Genomic DNA, 25,408 nt, shown 5'->3' with positions numbered 1-25,408 from the left:
TCCGGCTCCGGATTTTCTGTCGGGGTTTACTCCCTTAGCCTTTCCCCTGAAGAGGTATGCCGCAAGGCAGCGGAGGTTTTTTGGAGTCAGAGTTTTCCTTCTCTGACACAAATGTATAATTCTCTAATACAAATGATGTACTTAGAATACAGAGAAGAGATTTGAAACATCACAGTGCTGGCAAGAGAAAAACTTAGAAATTCGGTCAGTTTAGGAAACAAGTTAGGAGAGATCTCTCAGAAGGTAGCAAAGGGGTGAAGAAGTGGGAACAAGGATATAGAGGATTTAAAGAAAAAAAACAAAAACAAAAACAAAACCCAAACTGTTGACCCAAGAGGTTTACTACCCAACAAATGCCGATTTCAGAAAGAGGGGAAAAAAAAAAAAAGGAAATTTTCAAAATGCAGAAAGAAAAAAATGATCTAAGAATAAAATGTAAGCACATTTCCCGGACCCGGAGGACGCGAAGCTGCATGGTGTTCAAACAGGCCCAGCGCAGGGCACGATGTGCTTGGTTTCCTTGTTGTCATTTTAATGTTCATCATTTTGATCTTCTTTTTCTTAAATAAGTCCCTTTGACATTTCATATAATAATGGCTTGGTGATGATGAGCTCCTTTAGCTTCACCTTGTCTGGGAAGCACTTTATCTGCCCTTCCATCCTAAGTGATAGCTTTGCTGGATAGAGTAGTCCTGGTTGTGGGTCCTTGCTTTTCATTACTTTGAATACTTCTTGCCTGTCCCTTCCTGCCTGCAAAATGTCTTTTGAGAAATCAGCTGAGAGTCTTGTAGGAACTCCTCTGTAGGTAACTCCCTGCTTTTCTCTTGCTGCTTTTAAGATTCTCTCTTTATCTTGAACCTTTGGCATTTTAATGATGATGTGTCTTGGTGTGGTCCTCTTTGGGTCTAGCTTGTTTGGGACTCTCTGTGCTTCCTGGACTTGTACGTCTATTTCCTTTGCCAAATTAGGGAAGTTTTCATTCATTATTTTCTCACATAAGCTTTCAATTTCTTGCTCTTCCTCTTCTCCTTCTGGCACCCCTATGGTTTGGATGTTTGCATGTTTAAGTTGTCCCACAGGTTCCCAAGCCTCTCCTCATTTTTTTTTTTTCAATTCTTGTTTCCTCATTCTGTACTGTTTGAGTGTTTTTTTCTTCCTTATGTTCCAACTCATTGACTTGAACCCCGGTTTTCTTCCCTTCACCATCGGTTTTGTGTGGATTTTCCTTTGTTTCACTTAGCATAGCCTTCACTTCTTCTCTTAGGCATTTGCAGTACTCAAGCACATCTGGCAAGCCTGTGAGCATCTTTATCACCAGTGTTTTGAACTCTGCATCTGTTAGGTTGTCTATCTCCTTGCCACTTAGTTATACCACTGGAACCTTGATCCATTTCCTCTTTTGGGCCACATTTCTCTGTCTCCTCATCCTGACAGGCTCCTGTGTTTGTCTGCCTCTGCGCCCAGGTAGAGTTGTCGCTCCTGTTACATTGTAAGGGGCGGAGCCGTAGGGATTTGTCAGTACAGGGTGACCTGGTTCACCATGTTGTGGTGCTGTATGTGGGGGAGGGGTCAGAGAGGGAACAATGCCGCTTGCCCAGCACCCGCCCCTTTTCCAGGCACTTCTCCCACTTCCGTATGGGACTGGCACCCCTCTAGCTGCTGCCCTGGCGGTTGTTCCCAGAGTGGGTGGGTCTGCGGACGCTTTAGGACCGTGGGGGCCCTTTAGACAAGCGGACTCAGCTGAGAGCCCTGCAGTTTCTGCCTCCGCCCCAACCCCCACTGGCCTGTACAGTCAGAAGCAATGAGGCTTGATTTCCCCCGGCGCTGGAACCATGAGCTGCGCAGTCTGGTCTGGTCTGGTGCTGGGAACGCTCCCCAGGTATCTCTCCCGACTTTTATAATGTGTGACTGCGCTTTCCACTGGCCTGCCACTGCCACCGCTGCTGCCACCACCACACTGTGTCCTCTCTGCCCTGGCTCCGCCCCTCCTACCTGTCTGGATGAGTATTTCTTCTTTATATCTTTGTTTGCTGGACTCCCATGCAGCTCGATTTTCTGGAAATTCTGGTTGTCTCTAGTTTGAGGTAGTTGTGTTCCTTCCCAGTTGTTGGAGGAGACGCAGTGTGTCTGTCTCGGCTTCCATCTTGGCTGGAAGTCATGGGCGTTTTTTTAAGAAGCTCCCCGAGTAAGTCTAATAAGCATGCAGGTTTGGGACCCCTGGCTGCCTCTGCGTAAGCGAAGGGGGTCAGTGGATGGAGAAGCTGCCCGACTGTGCTTCTCTGCTTCTCCCACCAGCCCTGCACCCCTGCACCCCCTTGCCCTGTGTGCACCTGACCCCTGAAACTGCCCGCAACAAACAAGCCTTCCATTCTCTAGAGCTGGACGCCTCTGCAGGGCTGAGGTCTCAGTCTTGGGTCCCTTTCCCTGTGGCCCAAACACATGTGTGCAGGAGCCTTGGGACGTTGCAGCCTGTAGCACAGAGCCTGGCGGTGGAGAACATAACCCGGAGGGGCGGGCAGGGAGGTGTGGGGCCCCTTTCCCTTCCCGGGTCGAGGCTGCTGGCCTTCGCCCCCACTGCAGCCTCAGCCCCACCCCTCCTTCTAGGACAGTCCCACCGGGGCCAGGAGGGGCAGCCCCGTGGTCAGCTGGGCGTGCCAGGCTGACCTCAGAGCGGACGGTCCGGCTGGGCGTCTGAGCACCCATTGGGCCTCATTGGCTGCAAACCAGGATCCTGAGACACCCCGAAGCCTGAGCTCCAGTGTCCCCCATCCCTCCCGGGTGACCTGGCCAGCGGCACCAACACCACTAGGCTGACCCCTCACTCCCGAGCAGACGTGGAGACGCCTGCCCCTCAGCTGCACCATCTTAGCCACATACTTGGGTTCTTGGTTTGGTGACAGCCTCCCTGTTTCCTCTCACTTTGCAGGGAAGGGAATCAGGTCTTTGCTGTAGGAACATGAGGTCGTGCCAGGAGGGGTCTGGGGGAGGGTGGGTCGTGGGGGAGGGAGCACGTGGCGAAGGGCCTGGGGGGTCCAGATGGCGGGTGTGGAGGGCGGGACGGGGGTCTTCTGACTCATATTCACCATGGGCGTCCCATTTGCTTTCTAAATATTCAAGCGTAGTTTACGCCCTGTGAACTTTACTCATTTTAAATGTATAATTTAGCAACGTGTAGTAATTTACAGAATTCTACAACCGTTATGAGAACCCCATTGTAGAACATTTCCTCACACTTGGTATTAACCTCATGACACGCGAATCTCTCCTGGAAGTGCCAGAGTTTACGGGAAGGAGAGGAGGCCCCTTTATATGACCTACACCTGGGCCCCGTTACCAGCCCACACCGTGCGCTCACGTTTTTGCAGATCTTGTAATCGTCTGAAGAATAGTCCAGTTTTATAGTTTTCCTGCCCCGTGGGCCGCCGTCAGAAACCTTGACTCGTCCGTGTGGGGATGGTCCTTGCTCCTCTTCCTGCATCTCTGCCTTGAGTGATCACCGAGGGACTCAGAGCGTGGGAGTGGGCCCGGTGCCTCTGCACGTCAGAGAGGAGTGGGGAGCAGCGGGAAGGGAGGGGACGCGGCAGACCCGGGCCAGCCGCGCGTCCTGCTGGGCTGCGCCTTCACGGGCGGGCAGCGTGTGGACGCTCCGCTGCTGCCTTGGACCGGGACAGAGACCCAGCCCCCAGAGCTAAGGCCCACACCTGCCACAGCGCAGTTAGTGCCCCACCCGAGGCAGCCCTGGGAAGCACACATCCTAGCAGCTTCTGGAGGCGTCTGTGGGAAGGCCACCGTGGCGCTGGGACAGATGAGCAGTGAGGTGAAGGGGGGGCAGGGGGAGGGGTGTCACAGGAGGAAGCTGTGACCTGGCCGTGGCCTTGGGAGCTGGAGCCCTCCCCAGAATGTCAGAAACCTTAATCAAGGTCAGGGGCAAATGTGGCTCCCAAGGCCAGACACGAGAGGTTTTAGAGCCGCCCGCCTGCTGGCTCACCCCACCCCGGGTCAGCAGAGCAGCCAGAGCCCACGCGGGGTGTCCGTTCCTCTGGCCTTGCCCGCCCTTGGCTGTCCCCTCGGTGGGGAGGGAGGAGGAAGCAGAGGAGCCGGCAGGGGAAGTGGGGATCCCTGGGAAGCCTGTCGGTCTGGTTCTCAGGGTCCCATTGCCCAATATCCCCTTTGTCCTCCTGCTCCGGCCAGCAGTTTGGGCGTCCTCCACCACCCCTCAGGGTCACTCCCCGCCCCGTGCAGACCCCCTTCGGAGCCATGGTACGTGGACAGGGGTGCCGGGTTAGTAGGCCACACACATCAAACGTGAGTGGCGGGTGAGTGATCTCATGGCTCCGAGCTGTGACACAGGCCCATGGTGGCAGGTCGGTAACTGGTACCCACAGCTTCAGGGCAGAAGTACGTCCCCGTCTGTGTCCTCATGCTGAGCGCCCTGTGCGTGGGTGCGGAGCAGTGTTCGCGTTTCACAGAAGGTGCCCCTGACCGGACGGGGACGCACAAGCAGCTCAGGGCCAGGATCCAGGACCGGACAGCCCGCTCTGCCCCCATCACAGTCGTGAGGGGCTCCCTCAGGGTGGCTGCCCTCCCTCACCTTCCGCCCTGTCCGGCTCCCTGGAGGACTCCCAGGGCATCACCCGTGAGGCAGGTGACACCTGGGGCCAGTGCTAGCAGATGTGGCCCCTCAGATGTTCCTGGGGAGTTGGGTGGGGGGGTGACACCCACAACTTCCCGCTGCAGGTACGTGCACCTCTGGCCTCTGCGGGAGCCCGTTTGAACTGAGCGGGAACTTGGGTGAAGCCAGGAAGGGCAAGTCCTCTGCTGGGGGTGGGTTGCAGCCCTCACCACTGTTCCCACTTTCAGTTCTGCCCCTTCCTTCTCGCTGGGGGCGGGGCGGGGTCAGGGTTCCGGCTCCCTTCGCCTGGGAGTGCAGTGGGCACGTGGGCTGGGGGCTGGGGGGGCCCTGTGGGCGCCCCGCTGTTGTGAAGTCTTACAGTCTGACCCTGGAAAGGAGGGCAGGCGGTGGCAGCCCCGCCGAGAGGATCAAATGCTGGGACAGACACAGCAGGGGGCGGGGCTGTGTGTGTGGGGGGCTCAGAGGGGCCTGCGGAGGCGGGGCGTCCTCTCCAGCTGTGGGCGCCCCGTGCTGTGACTAGGCCACTGAAGAGCCCAAGACTGTTTCTGCAGGTAGAGCCAGGGAGAGGTCCCTGACGGGTGGTGGGGTGCTCCCCTGCTGAGCCGCCCACGGGTGCCTGCTGTGCTCTGCAGGGCCCCACCAGAGCAGGTCCCAATCCCGGGTCCCCCGCCCAGCTGGGCAGGGCCGGCAGGCAGTGGCCGCTCTGCGGGTGGCGGGGCTCTCGGGCCCCCGGCCGGGACCCGGCTGCTGAACCGCAGCTTCCTCTCCCTCTCCGTGGGGCCGCAGTGCACCCGGCCCAGCGGGAGAGTGTGTCACAGGCTGTGGGGTGCACGGGGACAGGGGCTCCTCAAGCTGCTTCGGAGGCCGGGCCGGGCAGGGCAGCTTTCCAGGAAGTGGGCGGCGGGGTGTGGGCAGTCCCCGGAGCCAGCGGGCAGGCAGGCAGGCCCGATGGGGCCGGGGGCAGGGCCAGGCTGCGGACGGTGGCCTCACCCGGGGTTCCTCTGTCCTGTCCCTGCTGCCCCCTCCCCCCAACTGCCTCTCGTCCAGTCGGCCCGTAGTCCCTGAGCGTGTCCACCCAACGGTGGTGGAAGGACCTGGCGGGCAGGTGACAGCTCTTCTCACTGCAGCCTCATCCCGGGGCCACTGCTGGGGCCGGGGCAGCCCCTTGGCCTTCAGGCCGCCCTCGAGCCCCTCACTCGGGGGAAGGAAGAGGCAGAGAGAATGGGGAGCCTCCGATTGCTCTGGAGAGAGGGCAGCCCTGACTTGTGCTACTGAGAAGCCCCACACTCAAGCATCCCCAAATCTTCTCTGGGGCCCCCATGGTTTGCAGGACTCAGAGCTGCTGCGGGTCTGCCTGGAGAGTCCCCGCTGGCACCAGCGACACCCTCCCCCGGGCCCCAGCGTCCACTCTGGGAAGAGGCTCCCAGCCCAGCCAGGGCCCTTGTGGCTGCAGGACCCCCTGAGAAGGGCACAAAGGCTGCACCCGAGGGTGGGCCTTCCTGCGGCTGCCAATGGTTAGTAGGGAACAGCAGGAAAGCGCCATTTCCTTAATATTTTAATGGAATGTGTTGGGGTGACATCAGTTAATAAAATGATAAACATTTTGGGTGCACAATTCTATAGCAAAGCATCCGTCCACGGTACTGTGTGTTCTCCACCCCAAGTCGGGTCTCCTTCCATCACCATTAACCACCTCCGCTCCCCTGCCTTTACCCCCTCTTAGCCCCACCCCCTTCCCCTTCCCTAATTTCCTGACGTCCTGTAGTAACTTGATGTCACTTTGTTTCTCCTTCAGGGTTTGTGGACAGGCGGGGCGCACAGGACGGGCGTGGCGGGGGTCCCTTCCTCTGGGCCTCCTCTCTCCACCCTGGTTCAAACGCACGTCTCTGTTCCCAAGCAGAATCGATCCCAGGGCCTCCGTGGAAAGCTTACTTCTCAGGATTGAATCCTGCTTTCCTGTTGCTTTTCACTAAAGGTGCATTCCCAGCGGGGTGGGGGTGGGGTCTCGGGGTACGATTACCTCACGTTTGATTGTGTCATAATTATTGTGCCCTTTATTCCCGCAGATCAGCTGTGTGGGTCGAGGTCACGTGCGAGGCCGGGAATGAGCCACAGGAGAGCCCTGCCTCCTGCCTCTCAGCCCAGCGCGTCCCCCTCCTTGACCCTGACCTTCACAACTGCAGCCCTGCTTTTCGGTGGTTGAATTGCAAAACGCACGTTTCCGGGGACACTTTGCCAGCGTGTGACAAGTAAGTGGCCCAGCGTGACACCTTCTTCCTTCTCCTGTCCAGTTCAAGGTCTACGTCTTCACAAGTGTTACTTAGTCTACGACTGCATTGCTATAGAACTCCTCCTGATTCCTGCCCAAGGGCCCATGGAACCTTCCAGAAGGAGAGCCAGCAAGTCTCCTCGGTCCTCTTGTACGCCCCTGGGGGAGGTGGCCTTGTGGCCGGAAGGGCTTGCCGAGTCCCCCGTCTCGTGCTGCCCCGAGCTGGGTCCAGTGGGGGCCGCACAGGGAGAAAGGCCACAGCCCGAGGACCATTGGGTCAAGTTGAAGACACATTTACAAGACTAGGGAGCATTTTCAGGGACTCTGAGGTCCTTGTGCCAATTTGGGGGTCCAGGCTTTGAGCTGGAGCCTCATGGAAAGGGAGCCCCCAGGGTGGCCTTCCTGTGGGTGCTGCCCAGGGCTTCTCCCCTCAAGGTACCGCCTTGGCCACCAACCACCAGGAAACAGGGTGGGGGCGTAACTGGGCCCAACTGGAAGGGAACTTGGGGCTCTGGTTTTGGAGGGTGTGAGAGAGGAGAGATGTCGCTTCCGGAGTGTCTCAGCCAGTCCCCCCGGCTTTCTCCATTTTCTGACCAGCTCTAGGAACAAAACCAAAACGAAGCTGAACTAGGAAGCAGCCGGCACAAAGGGAAGCAGAAGTGAGAGCCTTGGAGACTTGACCCTCCCCCGGGGCGCACTGAAGCCCTGGGGACCTCTGCTGCAGGGATGACCCAGCAGGACCTGGCCTGGTGGCTGCCTGCGGCCGCTCTGCTGCTTCTCTGGGTCCCAGGTGAGGGTCGGCGGGGGTGGGGGAGGCTGGAGGGCTGCTGGGGGGAGGTGTTCCGTGAAGCAGCCCGGGTCTGGACTCCGTCCTGGGCTCCCTCCGTACAGCCAGGATGGGGCACGCTCTGTCCACCAGGTAAGATGGACAGACGGAAGGATAGCACCCCTGGGAGCAAAAGAGGTGGGGGTCTGACTGCTGTGGCATCCCCTGATCTTAGAGAAAGCCCGGTGGGGGTGGGCACGGGAGGAAGAGCTTTTCAGGAGGCTGTGAGGCCGCCCTGAGCACATAGAGGGGCTGTTTTGATGGGAGGCGCCCTCCTGGTTCACACGTCCCAGGGCGTGGAGGAAGCTGGCGGCTGGATGGGAGCAGGCCGCTGTCTTGGGGACATGGAGGTGTGCCGGCAGGGCCCCTTGAGAGGACAGAGCTTGGGGACCAGTGGGGAGTGGGGACAGAGGGCAGGCTGTGTGTTTGGGGGGGCGGGCGCAGGCTTTGTCCGGGGAGAAGGACCGCAGACAGGTCCTACGGTCCGGGTTACCCCTAGAATATCTGCAGTCTTTCTGGTGGTTTGGCCCGTTTTAGCTGGTCCCGTGGGCTGAATGGCTGGCTGTCGGAAGCTGTGGCTTTTTGTGTGTTAACTTGGAAACAGTCATTTCGTGCCGCCCTCTGTCCACTGACCCTCCCGGCTGTTCTCATGGGATCCGCTGGCTGGGGAGCTCCCTTCCCTCCTGACACCTGCTTCCCTCCGCACTCCCTCTCGCTGACCACCAGCTGGGCGGCCAGGATGATGCCCAGGGCCGAGGCGGCGTGGCCACCCCTGCCCTGTCCCTGAGCAGGGCAGGTGTCCGCGTTTCCCATGAAGTCTGAGGGAAGTGTCCGCTTGTGTCTCTTTATGAAGCCTTTTAAAATCAGCAACAGATTTTGCACCACCTGCAGGGGAGTGGGGGGACTTCTCTCCTTTGACCTAGTCAGATGGGGGATGATGTTCAGGGAATCGGCCAGATTCCAGTCCCAGTACATCACGCTGACTTCACGAACAGACTGGGGAGGGCTTCCCATTTCCATATTCTCTGCCAAAGCTTAGAGGCAACGGGAATGCTTTGTTGCTTGAAAGTTCGAGAGAACTAACTTGTCTGGGTTTTGCTCCTTCGTTTTTTGAAGGGAAAATATTCTTTCCCCTCCCCAGCTTTACTGAGGTACGTTTAACAACTAAAATTGTGTATATTTACGTCATATACATATTTTTAAAGAGCATTTTATTTGTTTATTTATAGAGAGAGGGGAAGGGAGGGAGTAAGAGAGGGAGAGAAACATCAGTGTGTGGTTGCCTCTCACGTGCCCCCAACTGGGGGCCTGGCCCGCAGCCCAGGCCTGTGCCCTGACTGGGAATTGAACCTGTGACCCTTTGGTTTGCAGGCTGATGCTCAATCCACTGAGCCACACCGGCCAGGGCTACACATGATGTTTTGAGATATGTATACACTCATCACTACTGACCTACATTAAAACATGTATTTGGGGCCAATACTGATAATTTATATTTTCCTAGCAAATCATCAGTTTCATCCAAGTTTACAGACTAATTTATAGAGACTTGCAAGTTACCCTGGTTAATTTTCCCTCCCGTTGTTTGTGTGCGTGTGTGTCTTTTCCTTTTCTCCTGGATGAGACTGCCCACTAGAACGTCCATTTTCTTATTGGTCTCTCCCAAAACAAAAACCCGTTTTTCAATGCACACCCCAATTCCGCTGCTTTCCTGTCCCGCGAGTCACTGATTCCTGCGTTGCACTCTCCTCCCTTCCCGCTGGGTGGGCATCAGCACGTGCTCCTCTCCTGACTGCCCGAGTCGGAGGGTTCGCTCCCTTCCCTGGGGTTTAGTAGGAAGAGACTTTGTGACCCTAAAGTAAACATTAGGGTGACAGAGGAACCTTCTGGGGGAAGAGTTCTGGAAAAGGGGGGGACCCTGGCCCCCGGATGCTCTCTAGGCTCCTGTGTGTCTGGGTAGCAGGGAGGGGTCGGTGGTAAGTGTTGGAGGGTCCAAGCAAAGAGCAGCCACGTTGGGAGGGTGGTGTGTGAGTGTCACAGTGCCAGGTACACAGGGGACAGACTGTGGGTTTTCTGACACCTCCCTGTCTCTTGGTTATCGTGACATCTTCACAGGGGCAGAAGCCTTGGGGAGAAAAGGTGACGTTTTTTCACCCAAGATTTCGGATGGAAGGTGGAGAAAAGCAAATGACGGGGTGGGGTGGGGGATAAAGAAAAGGAGGGAGAGAGAGAAGGCGGGAGGGGGAGAGACAGAGAGAGAGAGAGAGAGAGAGAGAGAGAGAGAGGAGACACATAAGAACAAGCACAGAGAGCGCCCTCGCCAGGTGGCTCTGTGGCCAGAGCCCCGTTCTCTACACCAAAACTGTTGCAGTTTCGATTCCCCGTCGGGGGCGCATATGGAAGGCAACCGATCAATATTTCTCTGTCATATCGATGTCTCTCTCTCTCTCTCTCTCTCTCTGTCTCTGCACTAAAAGCATATCCTGGGGTGAGGATTTAAAAAACAAAAGGAATGAATACAAAGGGAAGTCAGACACTAGAGCCTGACAGACGGACAGGACAGGACAGGTGCTATGGGTGGTGGGGACAGGTGGCCGAGGTCTGGTAGGGCAGCCAGGATGCAGGCAGAGAAAGCTGACAGGGAGGGGACAATTGAGGACAGCGGTGGGAACCAACTCAGGTCCCGGGGCCAGGAGCGCCGTCTGGGATGATGAGGGAGGCCGGCAGTTTTTACTAAGCGCTGGGTCCGTGTCAGTTCTAGGGTTTGGGTTTTTCTAGGAAATCACACTCATCCAGATTTACACGCTTATCTGTAGACAGTTTCTGCCAAGTGCCGTCTTGATCCCCTTCGTTCTCCCTGTGCCTGTGGTGGTTTCCTCTGTTCGTTTCTTCGTTCGGCTAAACAGCAGGATTAACGTTTCATTGGACGGAGACCCAGTGCTTAGTCAAAAACAGCTGGTGCCCGCAGTTCCAGACAGTCCAACCCAGTCCTACTTACCAGGCGCGTCACACCCGTCAGCTCACTCACTGGCCCAAACGCAGGGCGAGGCCTACCGGTGACCACCGCGTTACAGACGCGGCACCGGAAGCTCAGAGAGGGTCGGTAACTTGCCCCGGAACACACAGCGGGTGTGTCCCGGAGCTGGTGCCCTTTCCACTCACCCTCGCAGTCATTAGCATCTTCTCGGTAAATGTCAGGCCCCCGGCGGGGTGTGGGGTGGCCTTCTCTGCAGGGCACCTGCTCGCCCAGGCCAGGAGGGCGGGTCCCGATGGGCCCCCTGGAGACGGACTGGCAGGATCCTGTGGTCATGGCACCATGGACACAGCGCTGCGGGGGGTGGGGAGGGGCTCACGCTGAGATATTACTTGCGGGCTTCCGGGGACAGCAGTGTGCTGGGGCGGGTTCTCAGGGGGTCCCGAAGGGTTAGAAGTGGGAGACCTCCGGTCAGTGAGGAGGGGGCAGGGCAGCCAGAAAGGAGGTTGGGGTCTGGAGGAAGGGACTTCTGTGATCCAAATATTGGGGTGACAGGGAGGAAGGTGACTCAAGATGTGATCTGGTGGGTGTGAAATGGGGAGACCTGTGGGGTGACCCCCAGGGCGCCCCCGGCCCTGGCCATCTGGTGAGGAGCTGACACTGGGTTGTGTCTTCCAGGTTGTTTGTCCCTGAGCGGCCCCAGCCGCGTGACGGGCACCGTGGGGGGGTCCCTGAGCGTGCGGTGTCGGTACGAGGAGGAGGACACAGAGTATAAGAAATACTGGTGCAGACGCCCATGTTTGCTGAACAAGAACAAGATTGTGGAGACCACGGAGCCAGAGAGAGAAGTGAGGAGCGGCCGCGTGTCCATCAGGGATGACCCAGCAAGCCTCACCTTCACAGTGACCTTGGAGAACCTCACAAAGGGAGATGGAGGCACATACGTGTGTGGGATCGATGTACCATGGCACGAACAACTTTTGGACCCCACCTTCCAGGTCGTGGTGACTGTGTCCCCAGGTGAGCCGCACGCACCTTTCCCCATCCCCACACCCTCCCCCGTCCCTGCTCCAGCTGCCTGAAGAGTCTCAGGTGGGACTAGCTAGGCAGGGATTGGATCAGAGACCGGGAGCAAACTATGAGTGTGCATGTGTGTGTGTGTGAGTGTGTGTGTGTGTGTGAGTGTGTGTGTGTGTGTGAGTGTGTGTGTGTGTGTGTGTGTATGTAGGGAGGGAGGGAGAGACATGAGAGACTGGGGGGCTTTCTGGAGGAGCTGGCGCCCGCTCTCAGTCTTGAGGGACCAGAAGTGCTTGCCGGCGCAGGGGAGGCCGAGAGAGCCGAGTGTGCAAAGGAGAGAGAGAGGAGACGCTGTGGGCCGGCCCCGCAGAAGCCGGGAGCTGCGTGGGGGAGGCAGGGAGCTGGAGGGGCTGAGCGCTGTGGGAACCCCAACAACGCGTCAGATTTGCAGCTCAGCGGACACCGCTGGCGGGCAGCACGGGGCAGTGGCCGGAGGGGAGGAGACAGGTGCGGAGGTGGCGCAGGGCCTCTCTGGAGGGTCTTGGCCCCCTTGGGCAGGGTGGAATCAGGACTCCTGGGGGCGGCACCCAAGTCCCGTTAGGAAACGCTCAGGGCGGTGCTGGGGAGACTCTGGCCCTCCTGAGTGAGCATTTTGTGTGAAATCCAACCAGAAAGGTGTTGGCCATGGTGGGAGCGGCAGAAGAGGGATCCCAGGGTCTGACTTGTGTTTCTGCACCAGCATCACTGTCACCATCACCGTCACCGTCACCTGCAAGTCCCACTCTAGCCAAGACCTCAGCAATCACAACCAAAATCCCACCTGTGCCCACAGCTCCGACCACAGAGAAGGTCACCCCCAGACCACAGAGCCTGGACGACTCCCAGGAGGGCCGCGGGTAAGGCACCCTAGTCCCGTGTCCCGAAGGAGCACAGGCTGCCACCTCCTTCCGGGCCAGTGGGAGCCTCCGCGTCCCTTCGCGCCGGGCCCAGGCCGGAAGCCGCGATCTGGACCCCCAGCTTGGGCCGTTGAGTCCACATTGGACCTGCCCTGGGATGTGAGGGAGGCGTCTCAGGGAGAAGCTGGCGGGGGGTGGGGGGAGTGGGAGGAAAGTGATGTTTAACGAGAGCAGATATCAGGCCACCAGGTGGGCTAAACACCTTGGTGAGTGACCCACGTGCTCCGCACCCTAACCCTCCACCTTACTGCTCCCACTTCACAGATGAGGAAACCGAGGCCCGGGGAGGGGCCGCGATGTGCCGGGTCGTGCAGCCACTAGAGGCAGGCTGGGCCCTAACCCAGCCTCTGGGCTCCCAAAGTCTTAGTCAGCTTCTTCCTCCTGAGCTTGAGCTTCTTGGCCTGCTGGGGGTTACCAAGCCGGGAGACTGTGACAACGTTTACAGACTTTCTGGAAGAATGCACGCTGTCCTAGCCCATCTCTGGGGTTCACAGACCTGGTGTCCCATGATGCAGCTCCAGCGCTAACCCTGAAGTGAGCACGGACCCCACAGGTCAAGGGCTCAGTCCCACATGACTGTCTGCTTCCGACGTCAGAGCACTGTGGGGGTCCCTAGGCCGTCGTCCTTCTGACCAGCTGGCTGCACTCTGGGGACCCACAACCCCCTAGGCTTTGATAGTTGGTGGGACCGTTGATATGCACAAGAAAGCGCTATGCTAACGGTAGCAGCTTTACCGTAAAGGATAAAGGTCAGGACCAGCCAAGTGAAGGACACGGAAGGTTCTGGAAGCAGCGCTTCCATGTCCTCCCCGTGGGGTGGGGTGCATCACCCCCTGGGACACTGAGGTATCTGACAACCAGGAGGCTCCTTCAAGCTCGGGTGTCCAGTTTTCGTCTGGGTCTCATTACAGAGCCCGAGTGGTTGAATCACTGACCGTGTGCGTGAACTCAGTTCCCAGCCCCCTCCACCTCCCCCAAATCTCTGATCCCATGGTCGTCCCTCCTGGTGACCTGCCCCCACCCCGAGTCATCTCACCTCTGAGTGTAACCTCAGGGTGACACAAGGGCACGTGGATCACAGGGGAAGTCCCGAGGCTTGAGGGCCTCCCGCCCAGGAGCCGGGGCAGAGACCTGTCAGATCCTTCGCTGCAGGTGCTTCTGCGAGCCTCCAGTGACAATCTTAGCGTCAGGCCCGGTGAGACGCGGGGCCCAGACACAGCACCCCCAGCAGTGGGCTCTGCAGACCCGCACGGGGGGCAGAGCTAGGTGTCGAGGGGCAATTTGGGGAGAGGGGAGGCGCCTCTTTAGGAAAAACTAGAATGTGATGAGGGCCACCCAAGGATGAAAGAAGGAGCCCGAGCCAGGGAGGGGCCGGGTCTTAACCCGTGTCAGTGCGTGTGCTGCTGCTCGCCCACGTGTGTAATGGGCGGGGCTACCAGTGGGTTTTCTCAGCAGTGCGGGTAATCGCAGAAGACGGGGACATGCCCATCGGGAGGGACGAGTTGGGTACGTGGTGGCCCGTCCATCCAGGCGAGGGAGCGCCGTGCCGTGGAAAACAGGAGCGGCGGCTTATAGGGACCCACACGGACGAGCTCCAGATGTGCTGTCTTCTGTCTGTTCTTTCCCACCCTCTCGGGGTCCAAGGAGCATTGTTGTTTTTTAAGAGATTTTATTTATTTATTTTTAGAGAGAGGGGCAGGGAAGGACAAAGGGGGGAGAGACAGGGATGTGCGGGAGAGACGTGGATCGGCTGCCTCTCATGCACGCCACGGCCGGGGACCGCACCCACCACCCAGGCACGGGCCCTGACCGGGGACGGAGCCTGCGACCCTTCGCTTGGCGGGACCACGCCCGGCCCGCGGAGCCACACCGGTCGGGGCGCGAGAGGCCCTGCTAAGGGAAAAGCTAGTGTCTGTCCTGTGCCTCGTGCGCGCGAAAGCAGGAGAAAACAGCGTGCACTCCTAGTTTTTCCTGCGTCGGAACAGAGGCCTCCAGACGGTTCTTAAACACTGTGTGCGCGATGCTCGGGGCTGGGTGGGTGAGGGGTGGGCAGGAAGGTGTGCTGCTGGTTTGTTTTTGTGTGTGACCTTACATGTCTACTGAAGCCAAGGGGGGACGGCAGGGCCCTGCCCCCCTGCCCCGTTCTGTCCCCTGCAGGGCAGGGCCCCGCCTCACCCGCCCCGTCCTGTCCCCTGCAGGCTCCATGTGCTCCTCTCCTTGTTAGCGCTTCTGTTGCTCCTCCTGGTGGGGGCCTCCCTGCTGGCCTGGAGGATGATGCGGAGGCGGATCAAAGGTGAGTTGGCCCCTGTCCCTCTGCCCTCCGCCCCAGGGTGGGCACTGGACACATGTCCTCAGACTGCGTATCCTGGTGACCCTGGAGGGCCGACCCAGAGCAGGTGACCCTGGCGTGGTGCACACGGGCTGCAGGAGGCGGGCCCCTAGGAGGCCTTTCCCACGGTGGGGCCTTGTGGGGGGGGCAGAGGGGGGTGGGGGGGCGGGATGTTGCCCCATGAAGCCATGTTCCTCTTCTGTTTAAGACACGTCTGTGACTTCCCACGTCCTCAGATGTCTAGGCCCCTGCAGGACAGTCTCACCCTTCACAGTCTGGCCCTGCCCACCCCTCCCACCTGTCCGTCACCCTGAAAGGCAGGCGGTTCCAACTTCTTGTCAGCTGCCAAGGCCCCAGTCCTGCCTCTGTGCTCACTCTGAGCACCTGCCCTCTGTCCCTGCCTCCCTCCAGGAGGCCCTAGGGACTGTCCTTAGACTCCCTTTCCTCTGGGACCTTTCCTGCCCCCAAGAAGGAGCCTGGGGGCCCTCCTGGGTGCCCCTCTGTACCCGCACCGTCACGGCCTTTTTCATGCCAAACCGGCTCCGCCTGCTTCCGCGCCTCCTCCCACCGGCCCGAGCAGGCCCTTCAGGCCCGGGGCCACGGCTCGAGGGGGCGCGCAGTGTGTTTGCCGCATTAATGTGCCGCTCTTACTGAATTTTGCCGGCCGCCTGGGCACCCAGCCGCTCTCCTCTAAGCTCAGGTTAAAAGAAAGAGCATCTCGTGCTCAGGAAGTGGGTGCCCGATAAACACTGGGCGAGGGAGCTGAGTAAGAGTGGGTGGTGTGGCCTCCTCGTCGCCGGTGGGGGGCCCGTTCCCACCTGAGATAAAGTGGGAGCCAACATTGCCTCCTCGGCTTAAGAGGTTCTTGATTTCAAGAGCAGAGGGTCCCCCAGGAAATCTCTGTCCTGCCCCTGAAGGGCCGCAGCGAGCCAGGGGTGAGCGGGGAGGGCGGCCCTCCCCCACAGCTGCAGGGCTGTTGGGAGCTGGTACATGCTGGTGGCCGCGTTCGGGGGGCCACTGCCTTCCGTTCTGCCCCCTCCACCCCGCCCAGGGGCGCACGCCTCCCCGCCCCCCAGCGTGGCTCAGGCCTTTAGGAGCGGAGTGATGGGGGTCAGCCAGCTCCTCTCCCGACCGGCTGCTCCCATGTCCTTCTCCTGTCCCTTCCTCTCAAAGCCCAGCCCACATGTGGACGTGGCCTGCAATGCGGGGATTCCCCGGCCTGGGCCGCCCCAAATCTGCGGGTCTCGGCGCTCCCTGCAGTGCCCTTTCACCCAGAGAACTTCCTCTTTTTACAAAAACGATATGCGAATGTTGTAGAAAATTCCAAAGTACCGTAAGTAAAAGCACAAAGGAGGAGATAGATTTCCCACAATCATTAAAAGCTAAAACCCCCTCTGCCCAGAGAAAACCAGCCGCATTTGAGGAACGTCCTTCCAGTCTTTTTTGTTTGACGCCTCTTTATGAACATATTTCTTAAAACATTGCTTCACCCCATTATTCCTCTTTTAAGCCTATTTTTTTGCACTTAACGTATTGTAATATTTTCCTTGTGATGAAAGGTGGGCTTTCTGCTCAGATATCAGGGCTATCCCTCCCCGGCGTCACGCGTCTCAGCTCCTGTCTGCTGACCACGGCTGGGCTGTCTTCCCGTGGTCCCCTCTCCTTGTCACCCGTTCGCTCAGCCAGCCCCTCGTTCCCCAGTGCAGCCACTCCACACCCCCTTGAGTCCCAGCTGTCCTGCAGATCTGAAGTCCCGAGGGAAAGGCCTTTATCCAGACGGGTCACAGGGACCCCTGTCCCTGCCTCGTTCCGGGACAAACCTCCTCACTCTCCCCTGTCTCTCTAGCTGGCAAGACTCCAGAGCCACCCCAGAACCCCAAGGAGGTAAGAAAGGCCGCCAGGAGGAGGGCGGGTGGCTGGGCAGAGCGCAGGGGTGCTGGGTCAGGCGTCCCATTGGCTGGTGGAGGTCTGGGTGGGTCACGATGGAGGAGCGGGGTGCCCACCCGGAGCAGGAAGAGCCATGCCTGGGAGATCTGGTCACCGCGGCGTGACTTGAGCTCTGGGCAGCCTGCCAGCCCCGGGAGGACAGAATGAGGGAAGGTTCCTCCTTCTGGCTGGGCCACAGACCTGGGGGGAGGTCACACACTGCCCGGGGAGGGCAGCGGGGCCGGAGGCAGGGCAGGAAGTCGGGCCTGGGGCCCCCGGAGCACAGAGACGCACGCAGAGAAGAGGACAGAGGCCTCTCTGGGATGCACCGCGGACGGGCTCCTGGACAGTCGCTCAGCCCCGCCCCCTGCCGCCCCAGGCTGTGCAGCAGAGCGAGCCCTGCTATGCCAACCTGGAGCTGCGCTCGTGGTCCCCTCTGGATGAGCCCCTGCCCCCGAGCCAGGCGGAGGTGGAATACAGCACCGTGGTGAGTGTGCGCCTGGGCTGTGCCAGAGGTGACACATTTGGGGGTGGGGCTCTGAGCGGGAGCCGCGCAGGAAACGGGACAGGCACCGATGTGGTCAGTGCTTGCCGTCATGGCTGCTGGGCATGGGGCTGGGGGCGGAGGGGCTGCTTGGGTGACCGGTGACGACCGCCCTGATGCAAGTACAGCTTTTCTGAAGCGCCGGCTCTGCACAAGGACCCAGTGGTGACGCCTGTGACTTCTCACTGCGTTGGCCCCGTCGCCTCTCTGGTATCAGGCCTGCTTTCCAGGCTTTGATCAGTGACCCGCTGCAGGTGGAGCCCTCGGCAGGGCCGCTGCAAAGTGACCCCCGGGTCCCGCTTAGTGGGAGAGGCCCCGCGGAGGCCGAGGACCGCTTGGAGGCGAAGTTGGGGAGATTAAGCAGCAGACACGTGGTCCCGGGGCCGCGCCTGCCCCGCTGCTCTAACCTGGGGACGCGCAGTGCAGAGCGCGCCAGGGCCCCCAGCCCTGGAGCCTGGGGCTTTGGGCTTGGCCGGGAGGGGCGCGCAGGTGGCTGTACAGGGTCTCGGGGCCCAGTGCTTTCAGGAGGAAGAGGGCAGGACAGCGGGGAAGGCTGGGGCCCCGCGGCGAAGCCTCCCGTGGCCCCTCGGGTGTCCCGCTCCCGTCCTGGGCTGGGCCCGTGGTCCCCCCGCCTCCTGCTGAGACTGGGACTCTCTCCGCAGCAGGCCCCCAGGGAGGACCTTCACTACACTACGGTGGTGTTCGACTACCAGAGCCAGGATGCGAAGGACGACGAGGCCCCCCGCGAGAGGGCCCCCCAGCTGGAGGCAGAGTACAGCGTGATTAAGAAGACATAAGCCTGCATCTCCGGCCTCGACAGCTGGAGGTCTCTGGGCCACGGGGAGCCCTCCCCTACCCCCGCAGCCCCCTCAGCCCGCCCCCCTCTGTGGTGACCAGCAAGCAGCTGGGCTCCTGTGGGCTGTCCGTCTGCACTGGGGGCCTGCGGGACACACCCCCGTCCTGCTGGCTGCTGTCACGCTTTCCTTCTCCCGGCCTCACTGCGGCCGTGGGGGGGGGGGGTGGACGCGCAGTCCCGTGGGAGTCCAGGGGAAGGCGCGGCGCACGTACCATTACCTCCGTAAAGCCCCGTGGAGTGTCCGCTCGCTGTGGGGTGGGGGGAGCTGGCAGAGAGCCAGGAGACCCCCAGGGCACGGAGACTGGGACCCCTCCTCCACAGCCCAGGCAGGCAGTGGCCGGAGGAGAGGCCTGCCCGCGGCTTCAGGACCAGCAGGGGGCAGTGTCCTCGGTTCCCCCGGACCCTTATACAGACTGATTTTTAATATAAGAGATATCAATAAAGTTTAAGATATGGTAAGAGAGAAGCTATGTAAACTGTGGCTGCTGCACGTCTGTGATCCCGTGTTAAGGGAAGCGCCTGCCTTTGGTCCCAAATGAGCGCCGAGAAGCTAGAAGGATCCGAGGGGGCGGGGACACCCTTGGGCAGGGGAGAGACAGTCACAGCCCCCTCTCTCCACGTCGGGGGGTCTCAAACCTGCTGCAAACCGCCCCCCCCCCGGCTCTCCCAGACCCTCACCTGGCGCCTGCTCAGCTGTGCCAAGTCCCAGGGGTTTTCTTTCAACTCGAAACAATGTTTTGTTCCATTTTAAGTAACTAACGGATCAAAGCAAGGGCTGCGTTTCAATGAAGGCAAAGGTTTGTTTGTTTCTTAACTGTTGACATTACGGCCCAAGTGTGCCCTGTGAGCACTTTTCTCTGGGGTGGGGGCCAGTGGGTCTCAGAAGACGCTTTAAGGGGCAGCAGGCCCCCAGGGGGTGGACACGCAGGCTCTGGTTGGTATCTTCCTTCCATTTTTATTATTTGTGCATGTGTGAGTCATCCCCAGGGCTTCCTCTCTTTTTACTACTGTTCTGAGATGCAAAAGGGGAACACACACACACACAGCCACACACACAGACATACACATAGATACACAGACACACACACACAGACACACACATAGATACACAGACACACGCACAGACACACAGACACAGACACACACATAGGTACACAGACACACAGACACACACACAGACACACAGAGACACACACACAGACATACACATAGATACACAGACACACAGACACACAGAGACACACACACAGACACACACAGACACACAGACACAGACACATAGATACACAGACACACAGGCACACACACAGACACACACATAGATACACAGACACACAGACACACACAGACACAGACACACAGAGACACAGACACACACAGACACACACACACAGACATACACATAGATACACAGACACAGACACACACAGACACACATAGACATACACACAGACACAGACACACACACAGACACACATAGACACACACAGACACATAGGCACACACACAGACACACATAGACACAGACACACACACAGAGACACACACACAGGCACATACACAGACGCACACACAGACACACACACAGACACACACATAGATACACAGACACACACAGACACAGACACACAGACACACAGAGACACACACACAGACATACAGACACACACACAGACAGACACACACACACACAGACACACACACAGACACACACACAGACACACATGGACACACACACACACACACACTCAGAGAACAAAGTGAGACCAGGCAGGCGTTGCTGTGGGAAGCGGCTCCGAGGCGCTGCCGATGCCCCCGTGGCCCTGGGCAGCTCCCTCTCGCCCGCACACCCCCGGGCTCCCTCGGCCGCTGCTTCAGAGGGGCCGCGGTGCGGACGGAAGCAGGGCACCGGGGCTCGCCTCTGTGCTTTCCAGGCTTTGCGGGGAGAGGAGGAAAGGCCGGGCCTGACTTGGCGCCGCCGCGAGGGCCCGCAGAGCCGCGCCGGGGCACGGCCGCAGACCCGGGGTGGCGGGAGCACAGTCCACCCGGGAGCTCCCTGCGGAGCCCGGCCTGGAAGGTGTGCCCATGGCAGGAGGTGCTGCCTTCCTGGGGCCCCAGCTCTGGGGGCGACCCCTGCCGCCGCCTCCTCCCGGGCACAGAGCTGTAGGCGGCTGACTTCAGAGGAAACCAGCCGCTGCCTCCGGTGTCTGAGGCCACAGCCCTCCAAGTTCCAGTTCTCTGTCAGGGGTGGCACGGCCGGGCCTGCATCAGAGAGCCTGGAGCAGGTGTCAGGGGACAGGCCTCCCGTCCCAACTCGGAGTCCAGGAAAGTCGGGGAAACTGAGGCTGGGGAGGCGGGGACGGCGCCCAAGTCCTCGCCACCTGCGCGGAGCGGGGACTCTGGACCAGGCTCTGACGAGACCTGAGTCACCTCCCTGAGCTGCGCTCCGTCACCAGGGACAGGAGCTGGAGTCTGGCCGGCCGCAGAGCCGCCGTCGGGCCGGGAGGGGTGGCCGTGCGAAAGCGGGGTGTGGGCGTGCAAGCGTGGGGCGGCCCCGTTACACGCTGCGCGTTCCCTCCCTCCCCACCTCTGTCCCCGCCTCCCCGCGCGGCGGGGGGCACTTCCTGACCTCCCTCCCCTGGGCTTTTCTCCTTCTCAATGAATTTCACCTTGCGTCCCGTCACTAAGCAGTCAGTGGCTGGCATGTTCCGTGTTCGGAGGAGAGTTTCTCAGCCTTGGCACGATTTAAGGTTTTAAAAGTGATTTTTAAAAAAGACACAGTTGATCCACTGCACACTTTGCCCTTCTGAAGTGAAGTGTGCCGTTCGGTGGCTCTTAGACCATCACAGAGCTGGGCAACCACCGCCAGCCTCGAACTTCAGGACGTTTCCTTGTTCCGAGGGGCAGCCTGTCCCGTCCCAGTCGCTCCGCGGCCCCCCAGCCCCAGGCAACCCTGGCCGGCTCTCCGCCTGCACCCCCTGAGCCTTCCGACGCGCGGCGTGAATGTGCCCAACTTCCTTCCCTTGGCGTAAGGCCTTCAAGGCGGCTCGGCTGCAGCCTACGCAGTAGCTCGTCCGTTTAGTGGCTGCTGGGTGTCTGGGCTGCTTTCCCCTTTTGACTGTTGTGAATAACGCCATTGGGAACATTCATGCACAAATTATATTTTTTCTTTATTTAAAGTATATCTTATTGATTATGCTGTTACAGCAGTCTCATTTCTTTCCCCTTTGCTCCCCTCTGCCCAGTACCCCCTTCCCTCCAGCAACCCCACCTCCCTTAGTTCATGTCCATGGGTCGTGCATATAAGTTCTTTGGCGTCACCCTTTCCTATGTTATTCTTAACTCCCCCCTGTCTGTTTTGTACCAACTGATTATGCTTCTTAGTCCCTGCACCACTTCCCCATTTCTCCCCCTCCCCCTCCCAGCTGATAACCTTCCAAATGATCCCCATACCTATGATTCTGTTCCTATTCTGGTTTGCTTAGTTGGATTTTGTTTTTATTTTTTAGATTCAGTTCTTGATAGTTGTGAGTTTGTTGTCATTTTAATGTTCATAGTTTTGATCTTCTTTTTCTTAAGTCCCTTTGACATTTCATATAATAATGGCTTGGTGATCATGAACTCCTTTAGCTTTGCCTTGTCTGGGAAGCACTTTATCTGCCCTTCCATTCTAAGTGATAGCTTTGCTGGATAGAGTAATCTTGGTTGTAGGCTCTTGCTTTTCATCACCTTGAATACTACTTGCCTGTCCCTTCTTGCCTGCAAAGTGTCTTTTGAGAAATCAGCTGATGGTCTTACAGGCACCCCTTTGTAGGTAACTCTCTGCTTTTCTCTTGCTGCTTTTAAGATTCTCTCTTTATCTTGAACCGTTGGCATTTTAATGATGATGTGTCTTGGTGTGGTCCTCTTTGGGTCTAGCTTGTTTGGGACTCTCTGTGCTTCCTGGACTTATATGTCTATTTCCTTCACCAAATTTGGGAAGTTTTCCTTCATTATTTTTTCACATAAGCTTTCAATTTCTTGCTCTTCCTCTTCTCCTTCTGGCACCCCTATTATTCAGATGTTGGCACGTTTAAAGTTGTCCCAGAGGTTCCCAAGCCTCTCCTCATGTTTTTCAATTCTTGTTTCCTTACTCTGTACTGGCCGACTGTTTATTTCTTCTTTATGTTCCAAATCATTTATTTGAATCCTGGTTTCCTTCTCTTCACCATTGATTTTGTGTGGATTTTCCTTCGTTTCATTTAGCATAACCTTCACTTCTTCCCTTATGCATTTGCCGTACTCAAGCATATCTGTCAAGCCTGTGAACATCTTTATCACCGGTGTTTTGAATTCTGTGTCTGTTAGGCTGTCTGTCTCCTCATCTGTTAGGTTGACTATCTCCTTGTCACTTAGTTCTCCCACTGGAACCTTGATCTGTCCCCCTTTTTGGGCCATACCTCTCTGTCTCCTCATTCTGACAGGCTCCTGTGTTTGCCTTTGTGTCCCAGGTAGAGCTGTCACACCTGTAATGTTGTAAGGGGCAGAGCCTTAGGGATGCATCAGTAGAGGTGACCTGTTTCACCACGTTATGGTGCTGTATGTGGGGGAGGGACCCGAGAGGGAACAATGCCATCTGCCCAGGACTCGCCCCTTTTCCAGGCACCTCTCCCACTTCTGCACTGGACTGGCACCCCGCTAGCAGCTGCCCCGGTCATCGTTCCCAGAATGGGTGGGTCTGCGGATGTTCTAGGACCGTGGGGTCCTTTAAACAAGCGGACTCTGCTGAGACCGGCAGTTTCTGCCTCCACCCCAACCCCACTGGTCTGCACAGTCAGAAGCAATGAGGCTTGATGTTCCCCGGCGCTGGGACCGTGGGTTGTGCGGTTTGGTCTGGGGCTGGGAATGCTCCCCAGGTGTCCCTCCTGACTTTTTAAAACGTGTGACTGTGCTTTCCACCGGCCTGCTGCTGCCGCCACCACTGCTGCTGCCACCACCACAGCTCGTCCTCTCCACCCCGGCTCTGCCCCTCCTGCCTGTCTGGGTGAGTACTTCTTCTTTATATCTTTGTTTGCTGGACTTCCATGTAGCTCAACTTTCTGGAACTTCTGGTTGTCTCTAGTTTTGAGGTAGTTGTATTCCTTCTTAGTTGTGGAGGGAGACGTGCGTGTCTGTGTACGCCTCCATCTTGGTCGGAAATCCTGTGCACAAATTTTCCTGTGGACACAATTTTTATTTCTCTCAGATACCCCTGAGGAGCATAATTGTGGGCTTGTCTGGCAAGTCAGTGTTTGACTTTGTTTAGCTATTGCTGTTTTGGATAATTGGCATTTTGAGATCACTCTTTTGTGGAGAGCTGTGTGTTTAGGATGACTAACGGAAGCTGTGACCTCTACCTCGTAGGGGCCCGCAGATGCCACCCCCAACCAAACACCAACAGTGACAACCACAATGGCCTCAGATATCGCCAGATGTCCTCTGCAGGACAAAAATCCCCCCTGGCTGAGGGCCTCTGATCTTGAGGGTTTCTTTGGCTTTCTGAGGTCAAGTCCAGTCGTGACGTTGGTCCTTTGGGCCTGGAAAAGATTGCATGTGAATCTCTAACCGTTAATTTACATGAACTTCTTACAGAGTTAGCCCCCCCCCCCCCACCTCGTCTGTCAATTCCTCCTTCTTGTACTTAGCATCTATTTGGTAACTGCCCTCCGAGGGGCCACCTGCCCCCAGGGGACAGGGAAGTAAACAAGATAAGCTCTCCTCTTCCTCCTCTGCCCTCATCACCAAGGGAACAAGCAGGCGGGGTGGGCTCAGGCATTCTAGAAATTCTAAAGAAGAAGTCCGTGAGGAGCCCTGAAGCCTAGGCTCGCACTGTACGCAGGACGTTCGAAGGCCAGGAGCAGGGCAGTCCCAGGGGAGGTCACAGCAGCACCGCACTGGACTCCACCCATCCAGACCCTGTGGGGTGCCCTTGGCTCTTGTCACCCAGGATTTGGTCCTGAGGGGCCACCCGGGCTTTCTCCCGGGTCCTTATGGGCCCGGCCTTAGCAAATGAGGGGCAAGTCCAAGGTGGTTTTTCTTTTTATTGGAGTCTAAATAAGTTTATTTTCAAGTCTAAAGGACCCGAGAGAGATACCAGGAGAGGGAAGACTAGAAAATTCTCCCAGCACCCACCCCGATTCTATCGGCCGAAGGCCTCGGTCTCCTTAGCAGGGCATTTGATGACTCACACCTGCTCCTCTAGCCTGGTGCCTCTCCTCCTGACATCCTGACACGTCTGTCCCCATGTCCCCGAGCTCCTTTGTGTCTTGGTGCTGTGTCCACGCTCCCCCTCTGTCTGGGGCCCCTTCTTCCTTCCCTACCTGGGAGACACCTGCTCCTCCCCAGGTGGAATGGCACAGCCTCTGCGGAGCCCTTGCCGGTCATCCTGGGGCGAGGTGGCCATTGCCTGTTGACGGCCACCTCCATGGTACCTGGGACGGAGCAGGGTTGGGGGAAGCTCCTGAATCCCCCCTGTCCAGCTCCTACCTCGGCTGATGTATAAAATGTGAAATTAATTTTAGTGATTACATTTGATTCAACCCAATACACTCAGAACATTACCTCAATGGTACTGGAGACATTTTAAGTTCCTTGTTTCACAAAAATTCTTGAACACCTAGTGTGTATCTGACACCCACCACGTGCCTCAATGCAGACCAGCCACGTTCAAGTGCACAACAGCCTCCTGTGGCCTGCGGCCCCCATTGGGCCGGACGCTGGTTCCCCAGCTCCCCACGCCCCTGCCCGGACCTCCTTGGAGCTCCTCGTTCACCTGCCTCCTCCTGGCACCCCTCCAGCTGGGCCTTCCTTTCAAGGATTCGGACAGGCAACGGTGACAGAAATGTTCAAAGGAAATCGTGACAGAAGACGTCCAGAGCTGGGTGGGGACCCTGACCGGGAGCTTTATCTCAGTAGCATAATAGGCAGACTGCACGCCAAGTTCCCGTGTAAGAACGACAGAATGTGCCCGTTCTCCAGCTCGCGCTGTCGTTCTGGTCCCCGGCCACAGCCCCTCCTCTCAGAGGTCCTCCTGCCTCTCTCTGCGGCCAGGATGCCAAGG

The 25,408-nt window shown here is 58.2% G+C and overlaps 1 protein-coding gene across 1 annotated transcript; it reads left to right on the top strand.

Moving 5' to 3' along the window:
* Positions 1-6,722: 6,722 nt before the first annotated feature.
* Positions 6,723-18,805, top strand: LOC149999034 (CMRF35-like molecule 8). The gene is made up of 8 exons (XM_090292000.1): positions 6,723-6,882; positions 7,500-7,692; positions 11,381-11,722; positions 12,459-12,615; positions 14,874-14,968; positions 16,851-16,888; positions 17,310-17,417; positions 18,137-18,805. The coding sequence occupies exons 2-8, from the start codon at positions 7,629-7,631 to the stop codon at positions 18,269-18,271; spliced, it is 939 nt and encodes a 312-aa protein (XP_090148126.1). The 5' UTR covers positions 6,723-6,882; positions 7,500-7,628; the 3' UTR covers positions 18,272-18,805.
* Positions 18,806-25,408: the final 6,603 nt, after the last annotated feature.

Source organism: Furipterus horrens, unplaced genomic scaffold (genome assembly GCF_987537825.1).
Source record: "Furipterus horrens unplaced genomic scaffold, mFurHor1.1.pri manual_scaffold_11, whole genome shotgun sequence".
NCBI classification, from domain to species: domain Eukaryota; kingdom Metazoa; phylum Chordata; class Mammalia; order Chiroptera; family Furipteridae; genus Furipterus; species Furipterus horrens.
This window is presented reverse-complemented; position numbering and strand designations above follow the sequence as displayed.